Raw genomic sequence first — 20257 nt, 5'->3', positions numbered from 1 at the left:
TTGGGCCAGTGTTTTTTGGTATTATTTATAGCACGTGTGTGTGTGCCAGGTAACACAGATGCTGTAGTGAGAACATTAAGAGGAAAAGAGAGACAGAGTGAGAGAAAACTCTTTGTTCAAGGTTCATCCAGACCTCACAGCTGGCAGGAGGCAGTGAGCAGAGCAACCCACTCTCTGAATCCTACCTCCTGTTAGTTAGTTGTTGACGACATGTGGCAGTAATATTATCCAAATTAACTGCATCCCCTATTGGTACCAAAGCCTTAGTTGGATACTAATGGCCACCTTGCCTATTAATCTGAGAGGAAGCTGGATTTGGGCAGAGGCGGACAACAGGTGCAGGGATAGAGGGAGAAAGATATGGATAATATAGATTATTAATGAACGATTGGGTCTCTTGATCTGCCCCAGGTTTATTTGGGGCTCCATATGTTGCCTTGGACAGTTCATCTGCAACAGAGCTCAGGTAAGTTATTGACATGGTCTAATGCGACTGCATTTGTGAAACAAAGTAGACAACATACACAAACTGTGCAAAGGTAGCCAGCACGAGTTAAACTTCCTGAAAAAGAAAGAAAAAAAACATCCTTTTGCCACAGTCAATTATGTAAACTTTCTGGTTTCTCTACAGGATATTTTAAGTAAAGACAAATATTTTGATTATAATAAAATTTCAAAAAGAGACCCAATATAAGTGCAAATGATCAATGCGCGACATGACTTTTTTTTGGCTCTCGGCCCAGTACCCAGTGAATTTTGACACTCGATATATATGCCACAATGTTGGTTGCACAATATATTCTCACGCAAAGCTAAAACATCTCCTCCACTTATTTCCCTTTTTCACTACTTCAATGTAATGCAAAATGAGGATGCATCAAAAAGATGTGTAAATTAAATCTGGCTTCCAAGACACTATCTGGCTGCCAGGAAGCATCCGTAAATATTTATGGCGGAACATCAGTGAAGTGTGTGAAGGTGCGGATGTCTGCCAGAAAGTGTGTGCATGCTCGTGTGTGTCCAGCTGTGTAGTACCCAATACACACATCACTGGCAGGGAGGTGCTTCGTAATTCATCATTTCTTTTACTTAAGCGCTTTTTGGTAGCGTTGTTCAACCCTAACAGAAGCGTATCCAATTCATAATGAACTGCTGTTTGACAAGAGTTACAGGTTTAGTGGTCTCATTCTTCAGCTAAAGAAATAAACACCAACTAATGCTATTTCAGACATTCATCAAACTGGTCTCCCACATTTTACCCAGTATTTACAATTCCTTACATACGTGGTAATCTATATTCCAGATTACTTTCTATCCAAAGGATACAAGGTCTTGCATTTGACGTCAGCAACTGTTATTCTTTGTAATGAGTCAGTGAGTCAATGGACATATTGAGTGTTATACTCATGTGGTTATTCTATTTCTGTATAATTTTCGACATCAAGTTTTTCTTGATGGTTTGATATAAATTAATTTTCATAAACCTACACAAAAAATAATCTCTCTCTATCCTCATTTATGACCCACAAGACGTTTAGGCAGTTTAGTCTGAAACTGTAGTTAGCCAGCAGTGCATAAAGTGTGATTGCAGGACTCTATAAAAGCGTAGAGACTAGTTATAATGCTGTCTCTTATTACATGTCATGTTAAGCCAATGCAATTCAGTTTTGTTTTTATAGCAGTACCTCACAACAACAGTTGCCTCAAGGCACTTCATATTGCAAAGTAAAGACCCTACAATGTTAGACAGACAATCCCAGCAATGAGGTGTTTCTCTACAAGGAAAAACTTCCTTTTAAAAGGAAAAATGCATCCTTTTTTAAAAAAAATTCTAAGAACCACAAGACTCTACCCTGAGAGCAAAATGCTCTGTTAGTATAATATGATACTGTGAGATCTTTAAGATATGATGGGGCCTGATTATGCAAAACTTTGGATGTGAGGAGAAGGATTTTAAATTAACTTCTGGATTTAACAGGGAGCCAGTGAATATGAGAGAAATATGATGTCTCTTTGTAGTCACTGTTAGTATTCTAGCTTCAATATTTTGGATCAACTCAAGCCTTTTCAGGGATAAGGAATTACAAAAGTTTAATGTATAATTAACAAATGCATGGACTAGTTTTTTGGAATCACTCTGACACATAGTGTTTAGAATTGTAATAATAATGTCTAGATGAAAGAAAGCAGTGCCACATATTTGTTTAATGTGCATGTTGAAGGATACATGGTCAAAAGTTACTCTAAGATGACTTAGAGTGAAACTTACACTTTCTTGGTATATTTGGTGATTTGTGTCATGTGACTTTATATATAAATATAAATGGATATCATCTGTATAGCTACAGAAATGTGTGCAAAGTTTTTTAGTACTATTACCATAGGAAGCATATATAACATAAAAAGGTTTCAGTCCCAGCACAAAACCCTGTGGAACTCCATGTCATTTTATATGTGAGAAAAAACTCCTCATAGCACATTTCTTTTAATGCCAACAATGTATTGTAGTTAATGTAGAAAAATACTGCGAACACCAGTACTGAATACTGCACTGAGATCTAGCAGGACAAGCACAGAGACAAACTCTAAATCTTTACTGAAGCTCTTCAGATAAAGTGTTACTCTGCAAATGATCACTTAGTTAATTTAAAACAAATCTTTTGAGAGCTTTCAAAATGAAAGAAAGACTGGAAATCAGTCCATAATTAGCTAATTCAGCAGGATCAAGTAAGATTTTTTTTTTTTTAAATAATAATTCAATTACAGCAACCTCAAAAGCCTGTGGTGCATAGCCTGTTAATAAAGATAAATTGATCATATGTAAAATCAAAGTACTAATTAATAGCCAGATTTGTCAGCTGAAGATTGGACCGCCAGGGCTCCGTCCCAATCACTACTGGGATCACATGGACATATAAACCCCTCCACAATGATAAGGTGGTGATTTAGAGAGATTGGGTGAAGGGCTTGGCCATTTGGCAGGGTTCATCCAAATTGAACGGATTCAGTCAGATTCCTAAACCACTGTTTAGGAATCTGACTGAAACTATTAATACTAAGAACTAAAGGAATACAAGGCTCAACATGAAAAGACACTGTAAAGACACAGTACAGAAAAGCAGGATGGCTCCCGCTTTCTTGAATGACAAATAGTAAGATGTCCTGCCTTTATGGAAGTAGCAGTCTGTTTTTGCAGGCAATATAAATTAGTGGAATGTCATTTCTTCTTTAACATATGTGTTGTCTCCTTTAAGGAACAGGTTTTCTAAATAATAATAATAATAACTTTATATATTTATTAACAATATGTTTTATTTATTTTAGCTTGTGCAGATATGCATGGCTACATGTTTGTCTTCGTAATTGTACCTTAAAATGTAACGCTCTCTAGATCTCACAGCCACTGCTGCTCTTCTTTCTCTCATGCTGGTTGAGAGAGGAGGGACCAAATTTGAGTATTATCTTACAAAAAGTAACCAAATATATTGCTGCTTTTTACATCTTTAGGCAATTTGATTTATAAATAAGCTTGAAAGATGTATTATTATTGACAATGTAACATGTGTCCGCAACCCTGTACTTTGATAGATAATACCCGGGGTTTGATGAGGAAATGTAAAGCCAAAAGTTAATGGAGGGGTGGTAAACTGTAAGTGTCTCACAATATTATAAAGGACTTAATGCTGAAATGTCAGGAAGCAGTTAAGGAAGCAAAAGCAGCTTATTAATCTGACCTCATTTTGAAGATCCATCCTAACTCTAGGGTGCTTTTCAATATTATTGACTTACTTGTTAACCTCCCTTCTAGTCTCTGTAATGAGGCTTTCCATGATAAGTGTTTTCAAGTGTTTTAAATATTTAATATTCTTTAACAAAAAGTAGTCCCATGACAGGGACCAAGCGATCACTGTTAATAATTTGAGTTTGATGAGATGTTTTCAAGACATTTCTCCAACACTGCTTAAAGAAACTGACTTTCATCTATCCTCTTCACATTACAAATGATTCAGTAATCGGTGCATGCGTTACATTTTTGCGGGCAGTTTAACTTGTGTAGTTTTTTTTCCCCCTTTGACTACAAAATGTTCACCTTGTCGTTTGTAGGAATGTGATTGTGGATTCAGTTTTCAGTCCAGCGTATTTTTTCCTGGTATATAATACTAAAGAAAAGATTAATTTCAATGTAGATGCTAACTATGGGAATCATTTGTGTGTCGATTAGATTTCCAGAGACTTGCAGAATCATTGTCAAAAGTGCATTAAACGTGCTCTGCACCGCACATGGTGGTCTTACTTGCCAGCACCTTAATAAGACAATTCATGTAGGTGGTGCATGTTTTTTGAATGCATGATATAGTTTACTACTACATAAAAAAAGAAAAAAGAAATATGCTCAGAACTGAGTTTCAAAAGAGGTGCACATTATGCAGTGGGAGTAGTCATGTGGAAAAGAAAAAACAGTCAGTGGCTGCCTCTTGGCAGGGTAGAAAGTGTCAACAAGTTTACCAGTGTTGTTGTTTTAGACTAGTCTGCCTCAGTGATTTTATAGAACTCAGACCATAGGCAAAACAGAAAACAGTAAATATGAACATCCTTTGGAAAACTTTCACAGAAAACTGCTCACATCAAGTGTAAAACACAATTGCTTGCAACTGTAGTAAATGAACATGACAACTCATGGCAGCAATTATGACAGTACTTGTTATGAGCTTGTTACTCACAGGCATAGTCTGACCACCATGCAAGCTGTTGATGGCGGCCTGTGCTTCTGCATGGCTGGAGAACTTGACAAAGGCACAGCCTGCACAGATAGAAAGAGAGAAAGAGAGGAGAGGGGGGAGATCAGCAGGATGGCCTTGAATACCATTGTTTTCATGTTATTTGGTTTGTAAATATATTCTGCCACTTGTGTGTTGAGTGCATAACTGAATAAATCAGGCTAATTGTACTAAAGGCATTAGCTGCTTGGAACACCCTGTCTCTTGCCCATTTCTAATTTGACCCCCTCCACTTTAGAGCATGGAGCCAAGGCATTTACTATCATGACTTGTTTGTGATTATTAATCTGTTTAATATTTACACATTGTGATTTGTGTGCAGTCACTCATAAAAGAGATTATGATGACAAAGGCATAGCATTATAATCTGCCTATCTAACCAAATCTTTCCTCGAATATAATTTCAGATGAGGGGGTGCTTTGCTCAAGGGACATTCAAATCATCTTAAATCTGTGTAGTTAATACACAGAAGAAAAGTCAACAAAAAAAGCTGGCCAGAAGACAAGGGAGCAGGCTTTGGTAGCATTACTCTGGAGCCACATTGCATTAAAAATTCAAATAATATTAAAAATAATTCAAGTAGATAATATTGCAATAGTATTACAACATGAGTTTTGGAAAGCTACACGACTAAACCGTATCTGTTAGTATAGTCCCAGTAAGGACAAGCATTATATTAATATCATAAAGGGAAAGCTGGTGACCTGAAATGCGGTGGAACTGAAATGTGGTAATTTTGCAGAAAGCCATTAAATGAAACAAGAGCTATTTCTCTAAGCTTTATGGTTGTCATAGACTGCACAGGGTATTCTGTTATGTCCTATTCTTATCCTTGCCTTCAGGTAGCTCATGTGTTAAGTCAAGAGATACCTAATTAACAAACTCCTGGATTAATTCTCCCCATTTTTTATTAATTGAGTAGCAGCAGTGTCAAAGAACCAGACAGGCTTTTCCTGGGTTCAATCCCTGGTTTCTTGTGAACTGCAGATACCGGTTTTAAAATAGTTACACACATTCATATATTCATTCTACATGACCAAAGGAGTGATGATTCTTTTAAACTACAAACACTAATAGGTAGGCTCAGGAGCGTTTTTGTGTCTGGCAGCAATCCATTCACTTCTACCTCTCAGGAGTCAGCTTTGCTTTCCCAACAAACAAATTAATAATTTACTGACAAAATCAAATAGATAGAACTGTGGCAGGACAATTTCCACGTTTACCTCAGGCTTTGCACACACTTTCAAGCCATACAATAAATTGTTAGCAAGTGAAACTGTTATGTGTGAAAATGTGGTGAGTAGTAGGCCATGTGTTCTGTACTGTCAGTGTCCTCAAAGCTGTATAGATCTACAGAGGCAAAGTGATAAGTCAAAGAAGCCCTTGATTCTGTCATAGCATTGTAGCACCCTTTTATTTCACTTGAACCCCCCTCCGGGAAGTGGCAGGAAAGGTCTTCATTTGTCCAGCTGAAATACATCAACTTGCTGTGTACCATTTGACTGTAGCTCTGTCTTTTGGAAGAATAAACACTTTTAACCTTTGTAGCTTAAATAAAAAGGGATCAGTTTTTTCTCGAAAAAGCCTTCTGGTTTTCTAAGGCAAGATAACTCGCTGCTTGTTCCCTAACAAGACCATCATATATCGTGCCAGGGTCACCGTGATCCCAGCAACGTAGCCCAGACAGACCAGACTCTTAACTGTGGGGCTTGCATACACCATCATCAATGGCAAAGTCATGCTGAACATACAATGTCGTCAAAATTTCTCATCAAAAAATAGTCTGTAGCTTTGCTTTTGCTGACCTAAAAAAAAGTAAAGGGACACGGAGCACAACAACTCGAAAGAACTGGGAAGTGCTACAGCCTCATAAATTATAGTGCACATTTAGGTTTGTGAATTTGATGGCTCAGAATGAGTTGGAGAAAAAGGAAAAAGAGAGATTGTATTGCTTTCAAGCGAGAGGATCTGCACTGCCTTTTGAATTCCCGGGGTAATAATATGTATGCATGAATTCCATCCCTCTGGATGGGTGACATTTATAACACAACTTAATTATAGACCTAAAAGCCATCTCTCTATTATTCCTGACAATTCGGGGCTCTATTCAACTCTGGCAGCAAGTGTTGCACTTTGAAAGTACTTTGAGGAGCAGCGCCATAGAGAGATGGATGTTAAACTTCTCGGCCTTTTTATTGGGTGAAGAGGGGTGCTGAAAAGCCTCTGAGTAGCATAAATTTACATCAACAGGGGACAAAGCCTCTACCATGGAACAGATAGCACTGTCAATTTCAAGGTCTGTCTCATTCAAATTACGGGAACCTCATCCCGAGCGAGGCGGCTGGCAAAATAATTTGCCGTAACATCCCGTAATGATTGCATAGGACTGTTGCACGGTGACTGATAGGACCAGATACCTATATATGAGACCTTTGTCTGGTGGTGGCATTCATAGTTAACATTACTTTACAGTTTCCATTTCATAGCAGTGAAACTTGAAGAGAAATGAATGATCAAGTCTGTGATAATAGAGACAAATAACGAGGCGGGAAAGTATGGCATGTGAAGAGAGACAAAGAAAGAGTTGAGGTGTGGGGTGCAGGAGGGTGAAAAGAAGTGAAAGCACGAATGAGGGAGAAAACTAGCTCCTGTCTGACACAGCAGCACCGGCCTTATTTCATTTTATGTGCTGTCAATCAGCTTGAGGCATCTGAGCAGACAGAAAGAGAGGGAGTCAGATAAGAAGGAAGAGACAGCAAAAGAGGAAACAAGGCAGGGAGAAGGAAAGGTACTGGGCTGCTGGGGCAATGCAGAGCAATAGACCCAGGATTAACAGTGAGGGGAACAGATGTAGACACAGATAGGTGTGTGGTTCAGTATAGCCAGGCTTTCTCTTTGATATACTCAGAAGGCTTTGCAAGATTATCATCCCCTCTCTTTTGCCTTCCCACACATCTCTCACACACATTCAGAAGCTTCATATAGAAGAATAAATCACAGTCAACAAAAAGAAAAGATGGTAGAGGTTCAGCGCAATATCGTGGGCTTTATTGCTCCAAATTTGGCTGTGAGAGAAAGAGAGACCCATCAAAGTTTGATTAGGAGCCTTTTGCACTCTGTGAACAATCACACCTTCATCACATATTTTACAGCCATCTTTAATTTGAACATGCTGTGCTAACCAAATATCATATAAGCCACGGACAAGAATGCATAAGCTGTTCCTGAATACAGGCAAATCTGCCGCACAGTGAGTGACGGCAGCAAAACCCAGAGCCTGGCTGCTTTATTTACAGTAGGACATTATCGTCCAATGGTGTCTCTGGGGAGGGATGATGGGAATGTGGGAAACAAACATGATTACACCCCTCTGCTTTTCAGATAACAGGAAGAAGGGGAGGAGGAAAGGGGTGAGCAGAAAGACGAGGTGTTGTGTGATGTATTTGTTGAGTGCAAGCACAGGGTGGAGGGGAGCTGCCGTGATGAAGAGACGACATGAGAAGAAGTTCCGGGAGGAAAGAAAAGAGAAATGAAAGGTGGCATGAGGACAAAAGAAAACAAAATACAAAAAGTAGTGAGGAAAAGAACGTGGGAGGAAGGATGTGTTGAGGCACAGTGACAATGATGTATGAAAGGTACGCTTGCACGACATATAAGAGAGTGAAAAAAACAAAAGGGGAGGATTACAGACAATGTCAATGAGTGCACCATGGGTGAAGCATGGCGCTAAAAATGTGAAGAGTAGAAAGTGAAACAGAACACAAAGACAGAAGGATTAAGAAAAACGGAAAAGGGGGGTAAAAAAAGAGTTGGAGGTGTGTGGGCTCTGACCCTTACTGGCCCCATCAGGCCCTCGGAGGACGGTGCACTCCTCAATCTGGCCGAAGGTCTCGAACAGCCGCCGGACATCATCTTCACTTTGCTGCTTGCCGAGCATCCCAACAAACAGCTTCCTGTCTTCTAGATAGGAAGAGAGAAAAGGGAAGGAAGAGGGTCGAGGGAGGGTGGAATAGAGGAGAGAAGAGAGAAATGGTACAGCTGATGGCACCGTTCTGCAGAGCTGAAAGGAACTTGTGCAACTCAAACCCCCCTTTTATCAGCAGTCTGCTGTGTTGTTGTGGCTGCTGCTGCTGTTGTTATTGTTGTTGATCTTATTGTTCTGTGGTGTGCCACCCCACCCTGGTATGAGGGAGATATATTCTTGTTTCCAGTGAGCTATTCAAGTCTGCCACAGTGATGCTTGATACAGATGACGCTTGGAGCGGTGTGGGTTTCAGGTAGAGGTAGAAAGAGAGCAGGAATGTTTTGCTCAGCTAGAGAAACTGTCAGATCGCCTGGTTGCAAACTTGAAAGGGAACACGGAGCAAGAACATGTTATTACTTTTTCTCATCACCAAAGCCATAAGTTAAATTACACATGAGTAAACTCTATGTTAAGGGTCGGCAATGAATAACATGCAAAATAATTTTATATTTTAAAGGTCTCTCTTGAAATCCAGTGTATTAAAAAAAGTGTTTTTCATTGTGCACTATTTGTTGTTTTCTCTACCAGTTCCTGTTTATTTGCACTATACTTAAAAGAAAAAGAAATGACAATTCAACTCATGATATTTTTTCACCATGAACGATTCTTAAGTTTGGGAAGCTAAAGCTATGAGACATTAAGAATTAAAAAGAATTAAATGAACAATTAAGATCACATTCAGTGATAGCGCCCTTAAAACAATGGCAGATGTGATTTAGTATGATTTTTTTGTGAATAATTTGAATCACAGGTTCCTATATTTGCCATTTTTTAATTTAATTTAATTTCCCACAAATAAGAACTGGTACCAGATAAATTAATATAGCACAATATATAGAGAGAATTGGTCTCCTTAAAATGAATGAACACAGTACTAAACACAGCAGAAATACTGAAAAATATTTCTGTTGATGCTGTTGTGGTCCAATTAGATAGTCTCTTTCATATTACTGCCCAGAGTCAGCTGGGAGAGACTCCAGCCCCCCACGATCCTGAACTGGATAAATGGTTGAGAAAAGGATGGATGAATGGAAAATTAGGCAACTCAAAAAGACCTATGCCAACTGCAGAAAAAAATGAAGCTATCATATCAGCACTAGACATGAATCATAGAAAGATCAGGGCATCAGATCTATCAAACTGTTTGTACAAAGTAAGAAAAAAGTGCTGTGTGAATGATAATAATAATAATGTGAAACAATCCTGACTGTACAGTCAAAACCTTAAATCGAGCACAATTCAACATCTTTATCATCAAGCATTTCCTCAGCAAATTTATTGGGTTCTCATCATTATATATGAAGGGCAACTTCACCTACCAGTCTCACTGTGCCCTAGCTGATATCCAGAAGGAGGCACTCACATTCACATGTATAGGCTCTATACCACTAAACTTTAGCCAGTCAGAAAGCTGGATTTTTCTAATTAATCTTCCCGGTGCCCTGGCATTAGACAGAGCATTCATCTTCTTTACATCTTTTACATTATGCATCTCCTATTCCACCGTGTTGTGGAATGAAATGGCTACTAGCAAGAACCTATCGCCAGAACTGATGGAAAGTGGCAGGAAGAGGAAAACGAGTTTATTGGAAATGACACTGTTGATCTTCAACGTGAGTCATTTGACTGGTAGGGGGCGGGTGAGGAGCGAGGAGGAGTGGAGGGTGAGAGCATCACCTGGGCCTCAACAGATGTGACGCCTCCTGTACCTGCCAGGCCCCATTAGACGCAGCTGTTCTAAAAATAAAGCACCAGGGCTTCCTTTTTGCAGTGGGGAAATCGGATCCTCTTCCATTCCTGTAAAGTTCAAATGAGACACATGCCTGCTAGCCGCTTGGCCACACAAATGAGCACCTGCATAATCAATAAGGCCACGGTAGCTGGTCTCCACTGCTGGTGTTGTAGCAGTGGTGCCAGTTCATGTTCCTATAGTCACGCCTTGCACAGTAGGATTTCTTAAACCCACCAGCTGAGTCTGATTTTTTTACTGTTCATTAATGTCTCTCCCCTGTTGGACCTCTAGGGTTGGAAATGAGAGACAGCCCTGAGGAGATCACCGCAACGACTTACATCAACTGAATTTAGCAACGACCAAAAGGCGTAAAGACGTCTAGGATGGTTGTGGGAATCAGTCAGTCATTGTTGAACAGGTGGTAGAGAGTGAAATAGGGTCGACCCCTGTCAATGGCACCAAAGGTGAAAGTGGTACAAGTCCAAGAGACTTTGCCATGTGTGTCCCCTCCATCTTTCAGGTTTTTACTGAGGTGTCACTGTTACAACTTAAATGGGCAGAGTGCAGTTTTACAGGCCTCCTGCAGTGTGTTAATGTTTTGGGACAAAAGTCTCATCTCGGCCCTGGCCCGAGGAGATCTAATGGCGGCTTTACAAGGCTAATTAACAAGCCATGAGCGAGGTAATGAACTTTCCAAATGTGCTGGCAAACGCAAAAATAAATTACACCCCAGTGAAGGCATTAAAGGAAGTGTGAGTGTACTTCTGAGCCTTCCTTTGGGAGAGCCACAGTGAGAAAATGAATTTGGAGCTGCTATCTTTTCATTGCCTGACCTAAGTGTGTCTCAGTCGGCCCACTGCATGCCCTGGCCAGTGTATAGATTGCTATTAATTAGTCCACTTTGCACCTGTCTCCAAAGCAGCTCTTATTGGATTTTGCAAGTTCCCACTCATCTCCTATGGCCACTCGCAAGCCTTAAATTGGCATTTTATGAATATAAATAAATATCCCGTAATGCACCCTCTGCACAAGGAGATGATTCCATGACTCTAAATGAGTCCAATGAGTTATCTGTTAAAAGTGGCAAGCGGAGGAAAAAAAAATACTCCTGTCTAGTAGTCATGTATTTGCATTAAGAGGGTCAAGGACTTTCCTATGGAATTGACTGAGATGACAAAAGTAGGGGGGAAAAAAATCATTACACTGACTGACCTCTTTGTACTTATCTCTCATTGAGAGTGGCTCATCTTATCCTTCTAACAGAGACGAGCCACACAGCTGGAGAACATTTGTGCTCTACAACACTTCTCTGCTCTTCTGTGAAGAGACCTTTGTAATCTGTTCTTTAAACAACTACTTTAATATCTTGTAAAAATGCATGCATTGTTATTAAGACATGTATTTACATAATTTAAATCACATTTAAATAATATTAAAACACGTCTTAAATAGAAGAAAACTAGATTCATAGATACATATTTAGCACTTTTCCACATGCTTGTTAGCATTCATGCCCTTTTGGTGTATGTGCATACTTGTTGTCATGTGATCAGAGATAAATTGAGGTTTAGTTGAGTCCACTATCAGTGCACACTTGTCAGTGCACACTTGTGTCCTCTAACACACACTGTCATTCCATACATTTTTGTTTTCCTTTTTCACCCCAACACTTGACTGGAAGTGGGAGCAATTGTGTGGAAAATGGCTCCATGTCAGTCTCCAGCCATGTCCACAGTAAGGTGGCATGTGGACAGCTCCATTTCATGAATGCAAATAAAAAAGGAGATCAAAAAAAGTTATCAAAACACTACTGACATCTGACAATTGCTTGTCTCAGGAAGCCTTTTCATTTCAGCACCCGGTATATTAAAAATTAATGGATTTTGCACAGATGCCATATGCTGTCAGGACTGATGCTTCTCTCTCAGGAATAAAGTGCTACTTGTGTTGTAGGCTGCAGTATATGCATATAGATTGTGTCTTTTCCCCCTTTGTCTCTGTTGCTCTCCGTATATATTTCTCTTTACCCTTTATTGTCATCCCTCACCCTTGCCTGTCTCCCCAGGCAAAGAATCAGTTGCTCTGAAGTCTACTTTTCAAAAGTTTCTGCTTTTGTTTGCCAATAACGTGAATATTCTCTTTAAAGAATTACTCTCTTGCTCCTGTGTAGTGGTAAATATTTCTTTTTTTTCCACGGTTCTATCACTTATTGCCCGTTGGCAGTATAGTCAGGGAAGCTTGCTAGTTGTAAGTGTTCAGAAAGCACGGACAGCTGCATCCAACGATAAAAGATGCATGCTAGTCCGCTGGGTGCATTTCAAATGCAGAGTAATGTTCCAGGCAGCACAACAAAGAAGTTGTGCTTCTTATGGACTCATTAGAAAAGCCTGATGCTGGTACGCTGCTGCCTGGGAGGCCTGCCACCAGACACGCTCGCATATGTAGGCGTGCAGACTGGGTGCACAAAATGTTGGGAACTGCTGCTTAATATAGAGTTAGACTTGGTTTGTAATCATCTGTGTATTTCCCTGTTGTGTAAATGCTACAGGGGTATGCCTGAAATCAAAAGGTGCCATTTGCTTTCAGAATAAGCATTTTAGATTATTAACATTAAATATTTATAGAACATGGAGGAAAAAAAAATCCTAAATAGCGACTTTTTGGATATATTCACTGTTGTTAAAGGCACCATTTTCTTATGTAGCAGTGTTTTAACTCTCTAAATGTTTGATTAATAAGACTTTGACCATAACACTTTTACACCCTTAACAGACTGAATTTCCCTTATGAAGTTACATAAGGGAATAATTCAAATTCACCTTCTACAACTTTTTAGCTGCACAAAATGTGACTTTCTCAGTGCTACTTTTTAGAAGTTAATTAAGCACATAGTAGACCTGTTATTAAATAAAAATGTATAACTTGCAATCTTAAAGAGATAAATCAAGTAAGTAAATAGGCATGAATTTAAAAAAAAATACAGGCAATATTGCTAAACATCTTTAACAAACAGTTTCAATGTAATACGTATAATCGTGTCTTACGTCACTTGTGCACGTTATAGATATGGCTATAGATCTTCCAATGCCATGCTGCCAGGCCATCTAAGGCAATATAACTCCCCCACCCAAGATTACAATTACTAGTCTTGCTGACATTCCAAATGTATTTCAGTGTTACGGATATACTTGCATTTTAATAATTTCATATTTTTTAGAAGTTACATACTTTGCTGTGCCCTCTTCTTGATTTCTTTGTTTTTTTGCACACTTGTTACATTTAAATATTTCAGATCAGATACAGATCCAGAAATGACATTTTATTTATTTATTTGTTTTTCTTTAGCCATTTAGAGTTGAACTTGCTGGGGTGTTTCAGATCATTGTCCTGCTGTGCTTCAGAGTGTGAGTGTGCTTCAGCTTCGGGGCAAGAACCGATGACCAGGTATTCTCCCTCAGGATTTTTGGGTGTAGAGAATTAATGATTCCATCAATTATGGCCGATCATCCAGGTCCCGAAGCAGCAAAGAAGCCCCAGACCATCTTATTACCGCCACAATGTTTGAGTGTTAGTTTGTTGTTCTTTTTATGAAACCCTGGGTTAGTTTTATGCCAGACGTACTGTAACCAGACACAAACCTTACAAAAAGTTCAGCTTTTGTTTCATTAGTCGTCAGAAAATTTTTCCAAAACTCTTCGAGCTCAGGAAGATCATGACGTGTTTTGGTAATTGTGACAAACTTTTGTGTTTTTTGTAAATTCTTTAGATATTGTTATGGGTTCTTTTGTGACCTCCTTGGTGGGTCGTCAGTGCAGTCTTGGAGTAAGGCTCACCAATGTTCTGAGTTTTCTCTATTTGTTCTTAATGGCTCTCACCATGGTTCACTGGAGCTCCAAAGCCTTAAAAATGGCTTTGTGACCCTTTGCAGACTGACAGATGTCAATGACTTTTTTTTCTCAGCTGTTTGTTTTAGATTCTGGCTTGATTTGTTTTTTTGTTTTTTTTTTAGATCTTTTAACCTACTTCAATTTGTTTCATTTAAGTGCCTTTTTGACTCAAGAGATCTGGCAGTAAATGGACCTAAGAGTAGCTGGGGAAAATGAACTCAGCCATGATTAAAATGTGGTTAATTGTAGTTAATTCATGATTTAACAAGGGGGGCAATTACTTTTTCCACATAGGGCAAGGAAGGTTTGGAAAATGTTTTCCCCTAACTAAATAAAATCATCATTTCCGTTGGTGACTGGTGTAGTCTGCAGTGTGGAGATGGACATTACGTTTATTTTTATTGCACAAAAGGACTAGAGCACGATGGTAAAGTGTAAACTGTATCCATAACAAAAACAACCACTTTATATTGATAACATTACTGCAAAGCTCTCTGTGCAAGCATCTGCACAGGCCGCATGCTAATACTAAGCTAGCCAAGAACCCAGAGTGTTAAAGCTGAGTGAATGCTGACCCCAGCACAGCAGCCAGACCCTAAACTTCAACAGGTAACAAAGGCAGTGATGTGTTGTGGTATGTTTCTACCTGCCCATATTTCTAAAGTAGAATCAATGTGACGATCGCTTTGGCATCTCTTTGTGCTAGTTTTCATCTTTGCTTTGTGCTGTTGGCTTTGAGTTCATACCTAAATACTAAGACAAAGATCATATGTGTGTTTTCATTAGGATAGGGATTTGTGTTGCTGTGCGGGGCTGGAGTCTATAGGTTTGTATTGATAAATGGTAATCATAAGACAGGTCATTTTATGTAGAAATGTAATGAGTAATATAACAAATTACTTTTTCCTGGGAGTAATTAAGTAATGTATGGCATTACTTTTAAGAAAAGTGTTCTGTGTAATTTGTGTAACACACTACTTTTTTTGAGTAATGACCCCAACACTAATCGCAACAAAGAGAAGAAATACCTCTAACAAGCACAAACATTCAAAAAAACAGCATGCAATCAATATGCATGAATGTAGCTTTTCTGATATGGTGCTCAGCGATGGTGGTGACTCTCAATGTGGACCCAGTGAAAACCCAGTGAGAATCAATAAGTAATCAAATCAATAAGTGAAATCAATGATAGAATCAGAATTGCTAAATTCTTATCAGTTCTCATCCCTATTGTATATATTACATTGTCGCTGTTCAAAGTGCCACAGAATATCATTAAGGAATTACATAAGATACTTTGCATTTAGAGGAACAAATTCAATTAGTTAAAAAAATTATAATTAAAAAACTACATGCTGTATATCATAAAATCTAATATGTGTTAAAGTTGACTTTTTAACTCCTGTAGGTGCCTGATTTATCTCTGTAGGTAGGAAAACATTAGGCTAGTAATTGATTTTCTCTAATAATGTTGCTTTTGTTTGCTTTAAAACAGGTTTCTGATGTCAGTACCTGGGTTTTGTCCATACTGTCCCACAAAATCACCTAGTAGTGCTTTGCATTCCTCCAAATGTCACTTATATGTCAGTCATTGCAGAAGAATCAGATTATTTATGTAGGTGGCATAACCCAGAGTTGCACTGAAAGTCTGAGGTGTATAACGGGAACAGCACAGTCCCTCGTGGAGCTGCTGTACTACACATCACTAAATCAGACAAAACACTGGCCAGTCTCACATACTGGAGCCTGTCTGTCATGTAGTCAGTAATCCACAAGATGTTGGGAGGGTTGCTTGACATTTCATGTAGCTTCTCCCTCAGTAGCTGCTACTGAAGGAGAAGCTACATAAAGTGTGATAGTGTAGAACACACTTGAGAAATCAGAGAAGATAATTCTCACTGTTCAGCTGCTACTGTCTTTATGAAAATATGCTCTCTGCTGAATATAGATGATCATGTCATCTACTCCCTGATTTGGTTGATGTGCAAACTGCAAATGCATGGGAGATGTTTTCACTTGTGGTCTGTGCTCAAGAGTAGTCTCCAGCTTCAACTGTCCACCTTTGTCACTTGTGTTTCAGTAATCAGTGTTATTGAAATACAGTATCAGGTCAAGTTTTGGCAAGTTGTTCACTGTGAAACAACCTGAGTATATATATATATATATGTGTGTGTGTGTGTGTGTATGTGTGTGTGTGTATATTACCTTGCCTGTGACCTAGATCCAGTAACGTTGCTACCCAAGCCTTCCTCTTAATGCGAGTGAGAGATACATAACTGAAGCCCATGTTGATGTGGATGTTTGGGCCGTTAAGGAACCAGGATATACTAATAAAAAGTAGACTACTGGAACAATGCAAACATGTACAAGGACTGTCAATATGGACTTGATAGAATGCTAGCATGCCAGCTGATCCAGTGAGGCAGGTTATAAGGAACACATGTGGGAACAACGAATGAGCAGAGAACTAACACTGACATTTAAAGTACCAAGAAACACCTGGATGCTCAGTGTAATAATATCATTTGATGCATGTTAATATCAGAGCTGGAGATCCAGAGGCTACAGTGCAGTGGGAACAACAGACAGCTTAGTAGAAGAGAGCAGTGGAAGTGAACTAGATGATGCCCAGCCCCCTGCGATGACAGATGCATCTACTCAGCTGAAGATGAAGATCATTGCAGAATTCAAAGCTATCAACTCAACCTCAAATTATCCACCCAACTAAGAGCGCGACACCCCTGTCTCACTGACAAAGTCCTATCAGAGGAGATGCTTGCAGATGTGAATACTGCCCTATACCATCTCCACTACCAGTATCAATGAAACCAATGGAGCTCATATATTCCTCTCCCACGATAATCCTAGAAGCACTTGGAGCACTTTACATCAAGGATGTATGTAGCAGAAAGCAACCATAGAGAAAAAAAAGGCTGCATGCCAAAAGAAGCCTGGAAGAATGTTAGAGGGTTAACTGAGGTGCAGAAAGCCACCATGAGTGACAGATCCTTAATGAAAAAAGAGGTACCACACGATTCTATAACTGAGTTTCTAGAAACTACCAAACAAAGGCTCACAGTCCACTAGACGGAAAAGATTCACCAGAAAAGAAGAGGCCAAGAGAATAAATGACCTGTTCTCCAAAGAGCCATCCAGGGTGTACTCTCAGCTATAAGGGAACAACATAACAAGTGCAGACCCACCCACCAGTACTGTTGAAACTGTATAAGCAATACGGAAAGAAAATCTGTGTGAAAGAGATGCCACACAACACTAACACCAAGTGGCTGGTGGATCTAAGAGCAGACCTAAGAGCACACCACAGCAACCTGCCAGAACAAGAGCCAGTCCACATAACAAAGAATCCTGATCCAAAGGATGCCCACAAGGGTATGATACCATCAAACTGGCCATTTAATTGTCTCTGTACAATGTGGAAGCTCAGCATTGACCAGGCTGAGTAGGCACATGAGTCAATTGGCCACGCACCAAAATTTGCTGACCCCACGTCCACGGATAAAACTGCTTTGAATAAATGTGATGGCGAATGATTATTTTTGTTTTGTACCTGTAAATAGTTGGTTTTGAAAAAAATGAAGGTATCTGTGTGGTATTTGAAATTTCAAAAGTCTTATTTCCAGTGAAAGGACTACTGACCTAATTGATTGATAATATTTGTTTACCATATTATTTACAAGTATTTGATCCATATGAGGTTGCAAAAAAGCTGGCGCCAATCCCTGGACAGATCACTGGTGCATCTCAGGGGCAACATAGAGACAGGCAACAGTTCACAATCTTACAAAATATAATTGTTATTTGTCTTTCCTGAACAAGTTTGCTGTTAAAGTTAACTCCATTCTAGGAAAGTGAATCTTAAGCTATCTCTGCTCAGCTCTGCTGAGAATCATTAAAGCGATGGTTGGGACTTCCAGTCAAGTAAATTAACTATGTACATAATTATCTTCTTTCTGTCTCTTTGCCATATTCTTCAAGTAACCTATATTTGACAACAGCATAATAAAACTGGAAATTCTGTTTTTGGTGTGCCAACCCAATGTTTTTAGGGGCCCCTATAAGGCCACCCCTCTGAAAAAAATTCTGGAGGAGCTCCTGCCTGGATTGACTACAGGAAAGCTCATGACACAATCCCCATACATGGATACTTTAGAGCTTGGGACTGTACAAGGCTAATAGTGCACTGATAACATTCATCAGGACCTCAATGGGACTGTGGAAGACAACACTGGAGGCTAACTCTAGAGCAATTGCACAAGTTATCATTAAGTATGAATACAGATATAGATTCAGGAGTGGAGTAACGATAACCCAAATCCTATACATGATCCATGCTTTACACCAGAAGTGAGACAGTCATCAACTCACTGATGCACCTCACCAGGCAGGATCAGTGATATATGGACACACCTGAAGCCCATACATTTCTCTTAAATAACTTTAGGACATAATAATCTTTAAGGTAAGGTTATGTTAGACTAGATGTAATTCCCTGTATTATTATATTGCCTATATAGTGTATATCCAGAGAAGTGCAAAAAATGTAAATATTTAATGCATGAATATCAATGTGTGAATCATATTCTGAATGTGTACATTAAGATTTTTGTCAGACTTCTAATCAGCAGAAAAATTTGGGGTTTGGGGATTTTGCATAAAGGGATATACATAAAGTACTAATTTATAGAATGTAAACAACTTGAAAATGCTTCATTTCACCTTTCACATTTCAATGTTGATAAGGTGTATGGAAAAAATGTCTTTCTGAGGTTTTCGTTGGATGGGATTTGATTTTGATCATATTAGGGCTAAATGTATTTTGTTTTTTTTGTTTTTGTAAAAACATGCCTATCTTAAAATTAACTTGGACCAAATCTAACAGCCTAAGAACAGCCCAATTTTCAGAAACCATAAAAACATCCAAGGATATCTGGTACTTAATGGGAAAAACTCAAAAATAAATTGAACAGCCAAAAATAGCAATCCCACATGAGGCTTGAATTTCTCCTCTTTGGGCATATTTCTTTATTTAACAACATAATATTCTGAAATGGTACTCTCCACATTGGAAAACGATTCTAAATGGATACCGGGTATGTCACAAATGTCACAACAAACATTTCTAACCAAGCATCAGTGTCTGTTGAGATAGGGAATATGCATGTGTTTACTTCAAAGGCCTCATTCTATTTCTGACACATTTCATTCCTACCTGGTTAACAGTCATAGTTAGACCCAATCCCAGAGCAAAATAATGTGGCACCACACACTAAACCTCTCTGCTGTTGGTCCCTATTTGATGTGTACAAGTGGATTATCCAGTATAGTGAGATACTAAATGGAATAATCAGGGGAGAACAAACATCTAAATTGTCAACGTATCAGGCATGATGGTACATGATACAGGCTTTGTATTTGTGAACACATTACTTATGCCACTGGAGCTGTCACATCTATTTAACTGATGGGGGGGTAGCTTTAAACGCTGTTATGCATGATCAAAAAATAACACAGAACGATCAAGAAAACCTGAGAGAAATTAACTGTATACAGTATCCTAAAAGCTAGGCCATTCAGCCGCTGCCTTGAAACCTTAAATTAAAACAGAATAACTGACTTTGATGGAAATCCCACATATTAACTGCTAACAGGAATCTTTTTTTTTTGGCACAATTCTTTCCAGAGGCACAGGGGGATCTTTTGGGTTCATTTGCATGTAAAGTGGTGCATGTTCCGTCTGTGGGTATGAGGTGCCTCCAGACACCCCCTCCCTTGTAGCCCGCCTGACTGAGTCAGTGAGCAGCCCTCACTCTTCCC

The 20257-nt window shown here is 39.1% G+C and overlaps 1 protein-coding gene across 1 annotated transcript in view; it reads right to left on the bottom strand.

Moving 5' to 3' along the window:
- celf6 (CUGBP Elav-like family member 6) overlaps positions 1-20257 on the bottom strand; it is a 140927-nt gene that overhangs the window by 24931 nt on the left and 95739 nt on the right. The window contains exons 4-5 of the mRNA XM_039611078.1: positions 8611-8739; positions 4722-4801 (exon numbers count right to left, since the gene is read on the bottom strand). Coding sequence (XP_039467012.1) covers positions 4722-4801; positions 8611-8739 — 209 coding nt within the window. The remainder of the gene's footprint in view (positions 1-4721; positions 4802-8610; positions 8740-20257) is intronic.

The sequence above is a fragment of the Oreochromis aureus genome, linkage group 1 (assembly GCF_013358895.1).
Source record: "Oreochromis aureus strain Israel breed Guangdong linkage group 1, ZZ_aureus, whole genome shotgun sequence".
NCBI classification, from domain to species: domain Eukaryota; kingdom Metazoa; phylum Chordata; class Actinopteri; order Cichliformes; family Cichlidae; genus Oreochromis; species Oreochromis aureus.
The sequence above is the reverse complement of the archived record's forward strand: the minus strand, read 5'-3'. Positions and strand labels throughout refer to the sequence as shown.